The following is a 17,298-nucleotide window of genomic DNA, read 5'->3' on the forward strand; positions in this document are numbered from 1 at the left end:
GAGTTTGCGCTGAAGGTGTTTCACAGAGACGTGAGGGCCAGTTGCGAATGTCTCTCCACCCATTTCCAGCTGATAAGAAGAAGAAGAGTTTGGATTTATATCCCCCCTTTCTCTCCTGTAGGAGACTCAAAGGGGCTGACAATCTCCTTGCCCTTCCCCCCTCACAACAAACACCCTGTGAGGTGGGTGGGGCTGAGAGAGCTCCGAAGAACTGTGACTAGCTCAAGGTCACCCAGCTGGCGTGTGTGGGAGTGCACAGGCTAGTCTGAATTCCACAACTCAAGCGGCAGAGCTGGGAATCAAACCTGGTTCCTCCAGATCAGAGTGCACCTGCTCTTAGCCACTATGCCACTGCTGCTCCTTAGCCACATAAGCTTATGACCATCATGTTGGGGGGAGTCCGGGAATGTATGCCCACATTCATTTACAAAAGGAGGTTGCCGTCAGTTTCTGCTTTCCAGCAGTTGGGTGAAACTTGAACAGGGCTGTCAGCAACAGGACATTTTGGAGGACGTTGATTTACAGGGCCGCCAGGCTTGACGGCGCTTAACACACACAATCTCCCTGGAGCCCCTGTGAGAAAGTTGGGCTATAGATACCGTAAAATTCTGATTAGGGTAAACCTGGGCAGAAGTACTACCATTGGCAGAAGAGATCTGCAGATTTAAGGTGGTTTAAATCAGGGGTCGGGAACCCGCGGCTCTTCGCTGCTTCTCGTGCGGCTCCCGGCGTGGCTGCCCCTTCCCGGGCAAGCCCGGGCAGAAATTAAAGGCAGCGAGGCAAGCAGGTAAGCGAGCGAGCGGGCGGGCAAGTGAGCAGGGGGGCGGGCGCGGGCTGGAAAGCGAGTGGGGGCGGGCAAGTGAGCGAGGCAAGCAGGTGAGTGGGCAGGGGAGCGGGTGTGCAAGTGAGCGGGGGCGGGCAAGCGAGCGGGGGCGGGCGAGGCTAGCAGGTAAGTGGGCGGGGGAGCGAGTGGGAGCGTGCAAGCGGGGGGGTGAGCAAGCGAGCAGGGGGTGGGCGAGCGAGCCAAATGGCTCTTTGAGTGGAAAAGGTTCCCGACCCCTGGAAATGAACCAAGGATCCCGCTTAGCAAGGGATCACACCATGCAACCAACAGATAGACTGTCATATATCCTCCAAAAACAATATAGCAAGATTTATTTCATTAGAAAGTCAATTATAATCATCACAATATTAACATAATAAATATTTAACCCAGTGTATTTGATACTACAAACGAGGCAGCGAGAGACAATTTTGCAGTCATTACAAAATCGAAATTCTAAAAAAGACATCCTTAAAACTTCTGGGTTTTTAAAAAAACTATTATTTTGTATTTATTTTTTAATTTGTATCCCGCCTTCCCCTGGAGGGCTCGTGGCGGGATACAAATTAAATAATTTTTAAGAATAAAATTAGCGTTTTCACTCTTCCGGTTGTGTCAAAGCCACAACGGTCCGTGTCATCAGAAATTGCAGAATGGAGTTGGAGTGCCGAGCCGCTTTCTGACATCCCCCAATAAAAACTTGCCCGAGCATTCGTTCGTCAGTTCCCGTATCAATTTTTCACCTCATCAGATGTCACAAGAAAGCTTTGATACATGATTCAGGGTCCATTTGCAAAGTCTAGTCAGTTCAGTAGAAATAGAGCAACTGAAAGAATCTGGGCCAAAGCAGTCCAGAAGAGCTCCAAAATATACTTTGGGCAGGAGCCCAAGGAGATGGTACACAACATCACAAATCCATCCCTGGATCGGTTCCAGAGGTTTCAAAGTGAGCTTCCACCCAGTCCTCTACAGTTTGACTCCTGTTGTGGTCTGCATCTCAGCAAAAACGACGAGGCGGCGGCGCTCAGGCACCGCGAGCGAACGGAGCGAAAACGCAATCCCGAACCCTCCTGCCTGAAAGACAGCCACGGTGTGCCACAATGCAGCTATAGTAACTCTACAATTCTGCTGCTCTTTTGGGTTCACAGGTGAACAGCTCCCAGGTCAATTCGTGGCATGGTCTGTTTCTTATCTTTAAAGGGGAGGGAGTGAAGGTCAAAGTTTGCTAGTAACATTAAATGTAAAACAAAATGGAATGCGTTGGGGGCAGGACCGGCCTGTCAACTCCCTGGAAAATGTCCCGATTGGCTGCTGGCAGCCAGGAATAAGCGAAGCCGTGTGGCCAATTGTGGCACTACTGGGACCGCTCAGTTTTGACGGCTTCCTGCCACGCCATCCAGGTGAAGTGGGACGTGCCGTGCTACCGGCAGTTGCTGGCATTCAGTTCAGTCCTGGTACATTTTAACTTCCCAGACGTAGTAGAGTGTTTAAAATCAACAACAGTTAACAACTTCTTTGCTGGTAAGATGCGTCTCCTTACAAAAGGGGCAGTAGGGTCCCCCATTCGGTGCCAACATCAACCAAAACTGCAACAGAAGATCAACTGGGTCGAGATGGCATAATGTCAGCATACCGCCAACTTAGATTACCAGCGAGACCATAACTTTCTGTCCATGCAGGTCTGACCAGCAATTGGTTTGACTAAAGGGGCACAACAACCGCTCAAGCGTCTTCCAACATACAGTCTACCCTGCTGTTACAGCTGCCCGTTTTGGGAGTCAGAAGACAATATTTCCTGTACGAAATAGGAAAGGAAGGCAGGAGCTGCTGAGGGAGAAAATGGTTGCTCGCAGGCGCGTGAAAGGAAACTAGTCCAGCCGAGTCAAATTGGGTTTAAAATTCCATTGGCTGGTTTGGGAGATTTACTGTTGCTTCCTACAAAATGTAGGATTCGTGCATGTGCCCGCACACACACACACATTTTAAGTTCTGGACATAAAGGCATGTCCCTCTATACCAGTGGTGGCGAACCTTTGGCACTCCAGATGTTATGGACTACAATTCCCAGCAGCCCCTGCCAGCATGGCCAATTGGCCATGCTGGCAGGGGCTGATGGGAATTGTAGTCCATAACATCTGGAGTGCCAAAGGTTCGCCACCACGGCTCTATACACACATCAGCGGCTCAGAACTTGGGAGTCTGTCCCACGAAGAAATCAAGACCCTTTCCTTGTACCCTCATACCTTCAGTGACACTAAAAAAAAAGTGTTTTCCCCCCAAAACACCCATTCCCATAGGAAACAGCAATACAACATAGCAGCAACTCCCATGAGTTCCTTCTTGCTCCATCCATCCGAATGGAAGCACAGTAGGGTATGTGTGCCACATTCAAGAATTCTGCGACGCGTGCCAGCTCTGGTGGTACTGGATTTCTTTCTGGATCAGCGCGTAACAGGACTGGAGAAGAGGAAGAAATAAAGAGCGTCAGTGGTCGAAGGTGGACCTCTGTTGGAGAGATCCCCTACGCCTGTCAATACCGAACTTTCTCGCAAAGGTGCAGCAAATCAAGCTCCAAAGGTAGGCGAGTGTGCAAACTGTGGAGGTGCACAAACAAAATATCTTGTAGCTACGGACTTCTTTGTGACTCACATGCCAGGCTACTCTATTCAGAGGGCCTCACCTTTTGACCTCACAGTATATATACTCCACTTGCTTTCCATTCCTACCATCAGATCCTCTGAAGATGCCAGCCACAGATGCAGGCGAAACGTCAGGAGAGAATGCTGCTAGAACACGGCCATACAGCCTGGAAACCACACAGCACCCCAGTGATTCCGGCCATGAAAGCCTTCGACAATACAAAATATCTTGTAGCTTGGTTCTAGCCCATTAAGGAATGGGACAAACGGATGAAAAGGGAGGCATCACTTAGTTCCAGTGTAAGAAGAGTTTGCATTTATATCCCCCCTTTCTCACATGTAAGGAGACTCAAAGGGGCTTACAATCTCCTCTCCTTCTCCCCCCCCTCACAACAAACACGCTGCGAGGTGGGTGGGGCTGAGAGAGCTCTGAAGAACTGTGACTCACCCAAGGTCACCCAGCTGGCACATGCTGGAGTGCACAGGCTAATCTAGTTCATCAGATAAGCCTCCACAGCTCAAGTGGCAGAGTGGGGAATCAAACCCGGTTCCCCACGTTAGCGTGCACGTGCTCTTAACCACTACGCTACGCTGGCTCTCATTGTGAACTCACAGTAAGCTCACAAGGCCAGTATGGCGAGGCGAAGGGGGAGAGGTGGGTCGCCATGACGGTTCAGGAGCCGGGTAGGGTGGCTGCCTGGACTGGTAAGATTGGCAGAGAGGGGGGAAGGGTGCGGATTGCCTCATATGTCCCGGTTCGACCTCCGCATTCAGCAGAGGCCAATTTACTGGAGGTCCCTGGCCCCTCAATGATGCGGCTGGCCTCCACTCGGGTCAGGGCCTTTACAGCCCTGGCCCCTGCCTGGTGGAACACTCTCCCTCCAGCTGTCCGGGCCCTGCGGGACCTTGGTGAATTCCGCAGGGCCTGTAAGACCGAGTTGTTCCACTGGGCCTTTGGAGAGGCCAGCCGCTGAGGGTGCCCCCCCCCCCCCCCCCCCCCGCTTTACATGGGTCCCTAACATCATCGGGACCCATTATTCTTTTCTGGGAGGGTTGTATACGGGTTTTGGGGGACACTGTTTTAGGATGTAACTGCCTTAGGACGTAATGTCCTAGGCCATAATTGTTTTAAATTGTATGCTTGTTTTTATATATGATATTTTATATTGGACAGCGCCCTGAGTCCTTCGGGGATAGGGCGGTATATCAAATAGATAGATAGATAGATAGATAGATAGATAGATAGATAGATAGATAGATAGATAGATAGATAGATAGATAGATAGATAGATAGATAGATAGATAGATAGATAGATAGATAGATAGATAGATAGATAGATAGATAGATAGATAGATAGATAGATAGATAGATAGATAGATAGATAGATAGATAGATAGCCCTCTGAAAGGGCCACATCTGGTCCCCAGCCTGCATGTTTCACCCCCTGCTTCATGCCCTGTTCTTGGCCCTCCAGAAGAACTGGGTGGTCACTGTGCGAGACAGGATACTGAACTAGATGGACCCTCCCTGGCTTGATCCAGCTGGGATCTTCTGAGGTTTCTATGATGGGAAGGTCTCAGCAGCTAAACCCTGTGTTTAGACCTCCAGAGGAACTGGTTGGTTGCTGCGTGATATGGGATGCTGGACTAGATGGACCCTCCCTGGTCTGATCCAGCAAGATTCATCTGATGTTCTTACAATGGAACTATCAGGATGCACCGGGCTGGTCCACGTTAAGCCCTCGATTTGGGTGGACTCTTGATCTGACTCGGCAAGACGTTTGTAACAACCTCCTCGGCCCCGATCCTTACCTCCAGCGCGGTGAGCAGGAAATCGTGCATGCCTCCTGAACTTGTTGGATCCATCAGATCTCTGATCAGATGCAGCTCTGCTCCTAAACGTTGTATCCTATAAAGAGGAAAAACTTGTATGTTAAAGGAACTCCGGATGTGCTGATGAATTTGTGGGGTGTTTTTTTTTAAATTACTTCCTCCTTTCTTGCAGAGACTCAAGGCAGATTATAAAATACAAAAAAAGAATTCCACCAGACAGCCAAGACATCCAATAAGCAATGCAATAAGATCAGGATTCCAGAGACTGGAAAGCAATGCAGACAAAACCAGTTTCATGTGTGGCATGCCATAATGCAGAAAGTGGGTCATAATATTTGAAGAGAATGTAGTAAAAAGAAGGTTTTGTGTACAAAAGATACTGCAATAGATGAAGACAATAATGATGAAGATGAAAAGTTGCTTTTATACCATGCATCTGTGGCATAGGAGGTTAAGAGCTCGTGTATCTAATCTGGAGGAACCTGGTTTGATTCCCCACTCTGCCGCCTGAGCTGTGGAGGCTTATCTGGGGAATTCAGCTAGTCACAGCTTCTCGGAGCTCTCTCAGCCCCACTCAGGAGGGAAGGGCAAGGAGATTGTCACCACCTCCTCCTCCTCCCCCCCCCCCAACACCTTCCCTTCCTCGTCCCCAGATCAGAAGAACTGGTTCAAGGCTTCATGTAGAGGAGTGGGGAATCGAACCCTGTCCCACAGATCAGAGACTGCCTCTCTTAACCTCTGCACTACACTGGGTCTACAAACCTATCCCTTATAAGTGACCTCCCATGTTGCTTGCTTAAATATATTTATTTCCATGTTTTTATTCTACAAATAAGCTAAATTAAATACATAAATAAAAGCTACCATTCTAACCCTTTCATGCTTCAAACGCCTCCCGAAAGTGAGGGAAGAGAGATTCCTACCTTGCTCGTGTCACAACGTACATCAGGAGGGGCAAGAGATCGTCCATGGACGGGTTGAATTCCTCCCCCAGCAGCCGAGAGATCGTTTTTGCAATCTCGTCGTACGTCTTCTGGAGGATGTCCAGTTTCTCCCGGGGGTCGACGGTTGTGCTGCAAAGGAGAGTTCACAACTGGAGCTACAGATCCAAGCAAGGAAGCGGTGCACACTTTCAGGAAAATCAGATCTTCCCCAACCCTTTACTTTTGAGTAGAGTAGCCAACTTCACAGGTGATCTTCTGGGATTTCAACTGATCCCCAAGAGACAAAAGATCAGTTTCTCTAAAGAAAATGCTGGCCTCTGTGGCATTATATCGAGCTGAGCTCTCTCCCCTTCCCAAACCCCACCCATCCCCAGATTTTATCCCAAAAATCTCCAGGAATTTCCCACCCAGAGCTGGCAACCCTACTACCAAACCAAAGACACAGGACTGTGGGGGTGAGCCCCGCGAACCCAGCAGAGCCTCAGAAAGAGTGCGGGCACACCTGCGCAATCTGTGCCCTCCTGGGCGCACACGCTCACCTGTCACAAGACCCCCATGAGTCATAGGTCATGAGATGCCTGACTCACTGTCACAAGACGTCGCAGACAAAGGGACAAAAGGGGTGCACACCCCCAGGTATGGATTAGGCCCAGACAGGAACGTTTCCTCTCTCACGTACGCAGCCCCTATGAGTCATGTATCCTCCCGCTCTCCGGCCTCCCGAAAACCCTAATAAAAGGTGCCAGGGACCAGAACTCGGCAGAGTTGCCAGATCCACGGATCACGCTTCCTGCCACTGGCTTCTCTCCACCGGATGATATCGCTGCGTCTCGCCTCTTCCTTGCGAGCCTCACGGGCCGACTTCACGGGACTCCTTTTTAAAAGTTATACCTGATCTCAATTTCAGCTATTTTACAGGCAGAAGCAAGGTTGGAGTGCTGTGTGGTTTCCGGGCTGTATGGCCGTGTTCCAGTAGCATTCTCTCCTGACGTTTTGCCTGCATCTGTGGCTGGCATCTTCAGAGGATCCTCTAAAGGTGCCAGCCACTGATGCAGGCAAAATGTCAGAAGAAAATGTTACTGGAACACGGTCATACAGCCCGGAAACCCCACAACACTCCAGAAGCAAGGTTATTTGTTACAGTCGTTATTTTTTGACATCTGTATTGAAATATTGGTCCATTAAGATGGGATATATGGGCAGACACAAACAGACCAAATTGCTCTTATATGCTGACGGCGTGATCTTCACTGTAAAAAAAAATTCCTAAGAAATCAATCATCCCTTTACTGAGAACAATTAAAAACTTCAGTAGAATTTCTGGTTGCAAAATAGATTCAGCAAAATCTGTCCAGATGGACTTCAATGTGACAGAAGGAAGAAAATATAAATTATGGGAGTGTTCACTTTTCTTAAAAAAGGTATCTTCTGCTACAAGATAATGTACTTTGGCGGGGCGGGAGAAGTTAGAATTTACAATGTGGCAGTTGTGTAAAAAATTACTTGACGGCTTGGTTCAGATTTCCTGCAAACTCATAGTTTAATCCAATTATTTATAGTTCCTGTGATCACCCAAATGCAAGCCAGTCTAATGTAGTTTGGCAGGGCCGTACTTTTGAACCAGGATATGAGACCCTGGTTTGAAGTTTGTTAATTAATGATTGAAAGCCAACGTGGTACAGAAGAAGAAGAAGAGTTTGGATATATATCCCCCCTTTCTCTCCTGCAGGAGACTCAAAGGGGCTTACAATCTCCTTCCCCTTCCCCCCTCACAACAAACACCCTGTGAGGTAGCTGGGGGTGAGAGAGGTTCGAGAAGCTGTGACTAGCCCAAGGTCACCCAGCTGGCGTGTATGTGGGAGTGCACAGGCTAATCTGAATTCCCCAGATAAGCCTCCACAGCTCAGGCGGCAGAGCGGGGAATCAAACCCGGTTCCTCCAGATTAGATACACAAGCTCTTAACCTCCTACGCCACTGCTGCTCCACTCCTGGAGCCACTGCTGCTCCACTTAACCACTACAGTGGTTAAGATATCAGACTAGGATCTAGGAAATCCAGGCTCCAATCCCCGCTCTGCCACAGAAGCTACTGCATCCCAGCATCCTCCGGAAAAACACACTGACCTGGAGCACCTTTAGTTCAGGGCTCTGCCAGGAAAATTGCCGCCCAGGCTAAACTTTCAAGGGAAATCAAGATGTAAACATATGATGCAGCTCCCAACAGAACTTACATTAGATTCCGCAGACAGTCAGTAGCAGAAAGGAAGCAGCGGTCTTTGACGAGAGATCGTCTCTACAAACAGGGAGGGAAAACACTTGTTAGCTTTCTTGTGGGGAGATGAGAAGGTCCCCATGACATACAATCCCCTGGCATTCTAGCTAGAGAATCCTAGGTACTGTCAGAACATGTGTTTAGATGAGCAAAATCTAAATGACAGCTGGACCCTCCTTCTAGCAGGTGTCGTGTGCAAAATTAGGACTGAGTGCACAACATGTACCGTGTGCAAAACCTGATAAGGTAAGGGCACCTGATTGGTACCACATTTGTATATAGCATAGACAACAGAGTGAGGTGTGGCCGAAAAGTGTGGCCTGTGGTCTGGCAAAGCACTTTGTCAGTAGATAGCAATAAATAGAACTGCACTGGTGACTGTGTGTCTGTCAGTTCTTGTCTACATTGCGTCCTGCAAGGTGGTCTACTCCGAGTAAATCCACTGCTTCAACAGATACACCCCATGGCTCTACCAGCCCTACTGAATCAGGGCTGCGGCACTGGGGAATTCGTTCTCACTTCTACTATTTCCCTGTTCAAAAGGGTCCTTCTGAGCTGCTCTAATCCCCAGGATGGAAAGAAAATAAAGGGAAATATTTGGTACTTCTCCCCTTCTGGGGGTTGACACAGCCCAGAAGGGTCATACTTGATCTCCGACAGATACTGTAGCCCTACTTCTTAAGAGCTACCGTGTTTCCCTGAAAATAAGACAGTGTCTTATATTAATTTTTGCTCCCAAAGATGCACTATGTCTTATTTTCAGGGGATGTCTTATTTTTCTGTGTTCTGTTCGTCGGGCATGCTTCCAAACAAAAACTTTGCTACGTCTTGCTTTCGGGGGATGCCTTCTATTTCGCACGTCAGCAAAACCTCTACGATGTCTTATTTTCGGGGGATGTCTTATATTCGGGGAAACAGGGCAGTTATTTTTTGTGTTATGCTTACAGGGGGTTTTACACATAAGGATGGATTCAAAAAATAGAACCCGCCACCTGCAATCTAAAATGGCAACGGGTGTTCTATCAGGAACACACACACGGTTCTCCTAAATACACAGATGGATTCTAAACAGTCAGTGGTTGAGGATCTCCTTACCTGATGCTTTGTTAGTGTAAGATCTTTGAGGGGCCAAAAATGTCTGTCAATGAGAGAGAGAAACAAAAGTTTAGGGTTTTGTTGTTGTTTTTTTAAAAAACCATTTTAAACTCACACATTGATCCTCCAAAAACACTGATTTGTATCCTAAAGAGAAGGGAAAGCCCTCTATGCAATTAAGGATGCTTCTGAATAGATCAGACCTGGGCATTATACGGCCCGCGGGCCACATCCGGCCCGCCGGATGACCCTGACTGGCCCCCCTGCCTTGCTGGGGAGCGAGGCATCTTTGAAAGCCCCGCAGAAGCCGGTTGCCTTGGCTGCCTGCTTCTGCGGGGCTTTCAAAAGCGCCAGTCGATGAAAAAAGTAGGCCAAGGGACTTAAGTTTCCCCACTTGCTTGATTGTCACAGTGGACAACTATGCAGGTAGGTTAAGCCTGTGATTCTTTGTGCCAAACAGTGTTGTATGCAGAACTGTTGCCACTGATTCCAAGTTGATCTGTGCACCTGTCTGTCACTTATCAGCCCCTATTATGCAGAATTGAGTTCAGCCCTTTGGCCCGGCCCTCCACGATATTTTCTGTTTCTTATGCGGCCCCATGGAAAAAATAATTGCCCACCCCTGGCTTAATAGATGGACGATTTTGCAGGTGAAGCAAAATCTGCGGGATCAGCTCTCCCTCAACCGACGCTGCAATCAGCAAATAACAGTCTGGCCCAAAAGATGTCCAGCTAGCCTTGACTGAGGCCAGGCATTCGCGGCCCTGACCCCTCCCTGGTAGAACGCTCTGTCCAGTGGGACTCGGGCCCCACGGGATCGGATGAAATTCCTCAGGGTCTGCAAGACGGGAGCTGTTCTACCAGGCATCTGGTTGAGGTAGCTACGGTTAGACCGTTCAAACAGCCTTCCTCTTCTTGTCCCGTTCATTGTCCATATTGGCAGGATGAGACCGTGTATTTCAATGGCATCTGATTTCATTCACCATCTGAGTTTCAATTATTGTAATTTATGGTTTTATGTTTTGATGGTATTTTAAATGTTGCAAGCTGCCCTAAGCCAGTGATGGCGAACCTTTTTTGAGACCGAGTGCCCAGATTGCAACCCAAACCCACTTATTGCCGACCCAGCAATTTAACCTGAATGCTGAGGTTTTCGTTTAGAAAAAACCGGTTAGCTCCCTCTTCCTCTGCCCCACTGGCTTGAGCAGGGGCCACCCTGCTCTAGCCACAAGTCCCATGCGCACCACTCTGTGCCTCTCTAGCATCCCTGCCTCCTCTGCGCCCCCCCCCCCCCCCCGGGCAGCAGCCACCCAGAGCGCAGACACCAGGCCCGCCAGCCGAGTCCTCCCTGCTCACCAAGGTGCACGCATGTCGTGCTCAGTGGCCCAGGCCAGCCTAGATGTCCAGACTTTTCTATCAAAGAGATAGAAAAAGTGCAGAGAAGGGCAACGAGGATGATTGAGGGATTGGATCACCTTCCCTATGAGGAGAGGCTGCAGCGTTTGGGACTCTTTAGTTTGGAGAGGAGACGTTTGAGGGGGGATATGATTGAAGTCTATAAAATTAGGCATGGGGTAGAAAATGTTGACAGAGAGGAATTTTTCTCTCTTTCTCACAATACTAGAACCAGGGGCCATCCATTGAAAATGCTGGGGGGAAGAATTAGGATTAATAAAAGGAAACACTTCTTCACACAATGTGTAATTGGTGTTTGGAATATGCTGCCACAGGAGGTGGTGATGGCCACTAACCTGGATAGCTTTAAAAAGGGCTTGGACAGATTTATGGAGGAGAAGTCGATCTATGGCTACCCATCTTGATCCTCTTTGATCTGAAATTGCAAATGCCTTAGCAGACCAGGTGCTCAGGAGCAGCAGAAGGCCACTGCTTTCCCATCCTGCATGTGAGCTCCCAAAGGCACCTGGTGGGCCATTGCGAGTAGCAGAATGCTGGACTAGATGGACTCCGGTCTAATCCAGCAGGCTAGTTCTTATGTTCTTATGTGTGTGTGTGTGGGGGGGGGGGGTGTGATTTTCCGCCCCCCACATGACAAACTCTCTGTGCGCGTGCCCACAGAGAGGGCTCCGAGTGCCACCTGTGGCACCCGTGCCATAGGTTCGCCATCACTGCCCTAAGCCCACAAAGGGAAGAGCAGCACATAAATATAACAAACAAACAAATAAGCTGTTACAGCCAGCCCATGCATCTGTTTGGTTCAATGCCCAGTGCCGGCAACCTTGTTTCTTGACAACATTCCACAATCAGCCCTTGAGGAAGGGAAAGACACCTGCATACCTTATAGTCAATGTGTCTGCGCTGTGTTTGAACAGTGGGGAACACAACTTACCTGTTATCAGGGCAATATATAAACTTCATTCTTCATAGAACCAGCAGTGCAACTCCAATGCATTGTTTTATCTCACCAACTATCTTTTCCCCCAAGTCTAGATTTAAGGTAAACATAGTTCCCTGTGAAAGCCCAGGGTCAATACTGAGCCATGGGGTGACATCGCATCATGACGTTTACTAGACAGGCTAAAGTTTACAGGGTGGTTTGCCACTCCCTTTCCCAGTCGCCTGCACTTTTCCCCCGGCAAGCTGGGTGATTTTACCGACCTCGGAAGGATGGGAGGCTGAGTCAACCTTGATCCGGCTACCTGAAAGCAACTTCCAAGAGGATTGAATGCAGGACGTGAGCAGACCTTGCACTGCAATACTATAGCTTACCACATTGTGTCATGGGGATCTTTATTTAGAAGAAGAAGAAGAAGAGTTTGGATTTATATCCCCCCTTTCTCTCCTGCAGGAGACTCAAAGGGGCTGACAATCTCCTTGCCCTTCCCCCCTCACAACAAACACCCTGTGAGGTGGGTGGGGCTGAGAGAGCTCCGAGAAGCTGTGACTAGCCCAAGGTCACCCAGCTGGCATGTGTGGGAGTGCGCAGGCTAATCTGAATTCCCCAGATAAGCCTCCACAGCTCAGGCGGCAGAGCGGGGAATCAAACCCGGTTCCTCCAGATTAGATACATGAGCTCTTAACCTCCTACGCCACTGCTGCTCTCTGCTTATTTATTTATTATTTATTAATTAAATGTATAGGCCACCTCATCCCCAAAGGGCTCGAGGCGGCTCACAACATGGCTGTTTCCAACAGCAATTTAATACAGTATAAAAACTGAATCCAATTAAAACACAACAGCAGTTAACAACAATAAGTAAATTAAAACAACAAAACTGTATAAAACATACACACGCAGGCGCCCGATCTAAAAGGCCAAAAGAAGAAAAAAGAAGAAGAGGAGGAGGTGGGCAGGGCCCTGGATGGAATTAGGGCCCAACCAAGGTGGTCCAGAGAGGCAGCTTTAATTTCTTCTGAGATTTAAGACACACGTGCCTTTCATTCCATTAACACAAGTGTGCTTTCCCCCTCCTTCAAACTATCACAACTTGTCCCATAATCTGGAAACGAAGGAATTAGGAAATTGTGCTATGAAATGTCTCCGTTGTCGGGAACACTCACTTCCGGACATCCAGGAACTCCAGCAGCTTCACGTCTGACTCCTGACTCAGCTCAACCACCCCCTGGCAGTAGAGGTCATCCTCCTTTTCATGGTAGAGCATGTATAACATGAAGAGGTCCGGATAGAAGCACGGAAGGATGAGTGGCAGGATGGCGTTGGGTCCGTTCAGCTCACTGAACCAAAGAAAAGGCAGAGATTAATACGTTTCCGAGGCAATTCGGAGAGGGACGTCATTCCGTAGCTCTGTGCATCAACCCTGGATTTCTTGATAGTCTCCCAGCCAAGTACTAACCGAGGTTGACCGTCCAAAACCTTTCTAACCTGGGCCATCCATGTCAGGGCAAGGGGAAAAGAACCTGCGTTGAATTCATGGGGTAGAAAATGTTGACAGAGAGAAATTTTTCTCTCTTTCTCACAATACTAGAACCAGGGGGCATCCATTGAAAATGCTGGGGGGAAGAATTAGGATTAATAAAAGGAAACACTTCTTCACGCAACGTGTGATTGGTGTTTGGAATATGCTGCCACAGGAGGTGGTGATGGCCACTCACCTGGATAGCTTTAAAAAGGGCTTGGACAGATTGATGGAGGAGAAGTCGATCTCTGGCTACCAATCTTGATCCTCCTTGATCTCAGATTGCAAATGCCTTAGCAGACCAGGTGCTCGGGAGCAGCAGCAGCAGCAGCAGCAGCAGCAGAAGGCCCTTGCTTTCACATCCTGCAGGCGAGCTCCCAAAGGCACCTGGTGGGCCACTGCGAGTAGCAGAATGCTGGACTAGATGGACTCTGGTCTGATCCAGCAGGCTAGTTCTTATGTTCTTATGTTCTTATGTCATTGCCTAGCTCTGTGCATGAACCCTGGATTTCTTGATGGTCTCCCAGCCAAATACTAACCGAGGTTGACCGTCCAAAACCTTTCTAACCTGGGCCATCCATGTCAGGGCAAGGGGAAAAGAACCTGCATTGAATTCTGGAAGCTACAAGTGTAATGCCGCAATTAAGGTACCTGGCAACAGGTGTAAAGGGAAGTCCTATTTCCCAAGGTGAGAAAACGTGGCAAGTCCCACAAATGGAGGGTTAGCATTTCTTTGGGTGGCAGGAGGAACGGGAGAGAGGCGGACCTACGAGCTCAATGAGAATAGTGCAACAAGTTTAAAGCTCTACCTGTTCTCCGGATCTTCAGGGCAAGGCCCACCTTTGCGCTCCAAGGCCAGGCGTCGCAAGCCGCTGAGGAGTATAAAAGAAAAACCCAAGTCTTTATTTGCAGTACACTGAAAACTCACTGAAGATTCATCACTCCTCTTTAGTTAGGATAGCTGAAAGTTTCTTAGCACTTCCTGAAGAGGGGAAAACCACACATTTGCTCTTCCATTATTTTAAGCGAAGGCGCCCTGTGAGATGACCCACCTAAAGCAGAATCCCTAAACAGTGGTTCTCAACTTGACCTGGGGCGTACAGACTGCCGCGGTGGTTAAGAAGGCCCAGCAAAGACTGTACTGTCGAAGGCTTTCACGGCCGGAATCACTTGGGTGCTGTGTGGTTTCCGGGCTGTATGGCCGTGTTCTAGCAGCATTCTCTCCTGACGTTTCGCCTGCATCTGTGGCTGGCATCTTCAGAGGATCCTCTGAAGATGCCAGCCACAGATGCAGGCGAAACGTCAGGAGAGAATGCTGCTAGAACACGGCCATACAGCCCGGAAACCACACAGCACCCAAAAGACTGTACTATCTGAGACTTTTAAGGAAGCAACAACTGGATGGAAAACTCCTGGTGTCCTTTTACAGCTGTGCTATAGAGAGTGTCTTAACCTACTGCATCTGTGTATGGTTCTCCAGTTGCACAGTGGCAGATAGGAAGGCGCTCCAAAGGGTGATCACTACTGCACAGAGGATTATCGGCTGCCCTCTCCCCTCCTTGGAAGAACTCTATAATGCCCGAAGCCTAAAGAAAGCCCCAAATATTCTGAGAGGCCCGTCTCATCCAGCACACTCTCTTTTTGAACTGTTACCATCCGGCAGACGATACAGGTCTATCAAAACTAGGACAAAGAGGCTTAGAGACAGCTTCTACTCTAGAGCTGTGGCGATGCTGAACTCCGCGGCTTTGTGTTGATGTGTTTGGGGCTGTGTAGGGATGGGTGGAGGAAGGGGAAAGTGAGGGTGGGGTATGAGTCTGAAATTGTGTGCATCGAGGAATGCTGCTGTAAATTTCGTTGTGCGTGCACAATGACAATAAATGCTTATGCTTATAATGCCGCGACCCTTTAATACAGTTCCTCATGTTGTGGTGACCCCCAACCCTAACTTTTATCCATTTTACAGATGGAGAACACTGATGCAGGGAGTCTTAGGTGACCCCTGTGAAAGGGTCGTTCGACCCCCAAAGGGGTCACGACCCACAGGTTGAGAACCACAGCCCTAAAGGATCTATAAAAACAGAACCCACAATGAGGTTACCACCAGACCACTGAGGGATTTATAATCATTTCATTGTTGTGGCTTTTGCAAGACACGGAACTGCCACGTGATGGGCACGTTCTAAGGATTCTCTATCGGAGACCCAGATGCTTTTTCAAAAACTACGTTTCCCAGGATCCCCTGGGAAGATGGGAACCCCTTAAGCCAATGTGTTGCGCCGCCTGCATTGGTTACCGGTTGAATTCCGAATCATCTTCAAGGTGTGGGTGTTGACCTTTAAGGCCTTACGTGGCCTGGGACCCTCGTACCTCCAGGACCGCATTACCCCATATGTCCCGGGTCGACCTCTGCGCTCAGCAGAAGCCAATTTACTGGAGATCCCTGGCCCCTCAATGAAGCGGCTGGCCTCCACTCAGGCCCCTGCCTGGTGGAACACTCTACCACCAGCTGCCCGGGCCCTGTGGGACCTTGGAGAGTTCCGCAGGGCCTGCAAGACCGAATTGTTCCACCGGGCCTTTGGAGAGACCAGCCGCTGAGGATGCCCCCCCCCCGCCTTGCCCCCCCCTGCTGTATAGGGCCCCTAACATCATCGGGACCCATTATTCTCTTTTGGGGAGGGCTTTCTGCATATGGGTTTCGTGGGATACTGTTTAGAACAGGGGTAGGGAACCTGCGGCTCTCCAGATGTTCAGGAACTACAATTCCCATCAGCCTGTGTCAGCATGGCCAATTGGCCATGCTGGTAGGGGCTGATGGGAATTGTAGTTCCTGAACATCTGGAGAGCCACAGGTTCCCTACCCCTGGTTTAGAATGTAAATTTTTAAACTCATATATATGTTTTTATACATGATATTATATTGTTCACCGCCCTGAGCCCTTCGGGGATAGGGCGGTATATTAAATCAATCAATCAATCAATCAATCAGTCAATCAATCAATCAATCAATCAATCAATCAAATAAATAAATGTGCCTACAGCAGCAGGGATGTGAATCTAGACAAGGTAACCAGAAAAAAATGTGGAGAAGTGAAAACCTGGCTTGTCAAGCCACCAGTCTGGAAGGAGACAGCAGAGATAACCACTGATATATTCATATTTGTGGCGCTACAAACAACAGTGTGAGCATGTCTCAGCCTCACACACGGGATCCTCAGTGTCCTTCAAAACATCGCAACAAGCGATACCGGCAATCTGGTACAAGGTAAACTTTGCAAGAAGTCAGATGCAAGTCAACTCGACGCCTGGCATCTAGCGCAACAAAAGGCCCAGACAGCGGCAGGCTATTACGTACAGGTAGAACTCCCAGATTTTCTCAGCGTAATGCTTGACCTCCTCTTGGGCCATGGTCAGAAGGTGCCTGCTGGCGCCGGTCGTCGAGTAGGTAGCCTGGAACGCCAGCGACAGCATCTTCAACAGCTTCCCTAGCGGATGCAGAGAATTCTGGAAAGCCTGAGAGGCAGAGAAAAAGAAAAGCTCTGTGAAAGGGCCAACGCCGAAGCGAGTGAAGGCATGCGAGCGCCACAAAGGGTGAGGAGGCACGGCTGTTCCTTTGGGGTGAGCGATGCTGGACCCCGAAAATCCTGGAGATGGGGGGTAGAACCTGGGGAGGGCGGAGTTTAGAGAGGGAAGGGACCTTGACAGGCTATAAGGCATAGGTGTCAAACTCACGGCCCTCCAGATGTGATGGACTACAGTTCCCATCATCCCCTGCCAGAATGCTGGCAGGGGATGATGGGAACTGTAGCCCATAACA

General features: G+C 49.1%; 1 protein-coding gene across 5 annotated transcripts in view; it reads right to left on the reverse strand.

Annotated features, from left to right (window-relative positions):
* Positions 1-2,962: 2,962 nt before the first annotated feature.
* ALS2CL (ALS2 C-terminal like) overlaps positions 2,963-17,298 on the reverse strand; it is a 59,034-nt gene continuing 44,698 nt past the window's right edge. For all 5 annotated transcript variants that reach the window (XM_048510918.1, XM_048510917.1, XM_048510916.1 and 2 more), the window contains 8 exons: positions 16,837-16,994; positions 14,291-14,353; positions 13,126-13,299; positions 9,607-9,649; positions 8,471-8,532; positions 6,219-6,368; positions 5,275-5,371; positions 2,963-3,280 (listed from right to left, as the gene is read on the reverse strand). In XM_048510918.1, the coding sequence (XP_048366875.1) occupies positions 3,212-3,280; positions 5,275-5,371; positions 6,219-6,368; positions 8,471-8,532; positions 9,607-9,649; positions 13,126-13,299; positions 14,291-14,353; positions 16,837-16,994 (816 nt within the window). In that variant the 3' untranslated portion in view covers positions 2,963-3,211. The remainder of the gene's footprint in view (positions 3,281-5,274; positions 5,372-6,218; positions 6,369-8,470; positions 8,533-9,606; positions 9,650-13,125; positions 13,300-14,290; positions 14,354-16,836; positions 16,995-17,298) is intronic.

This window comes from Sphaerodactylus townsendi, linkage group LG11 (genome assembly GCF_021028975.2).
Source record: "Sphaerodactylus townsendi isolate TG3544 linkage group LG11, MPM_Stown_v2.3, whole genome shotgun sequence".
Taxonomy (NCBI): domain Eukaryota; kingdom Metazoa; phylum Chordata; class Lepidosauria; order Squamata; family Sphaerodactylidae; genus Sphaerodactylus; species Sphaerodactylus townsendi.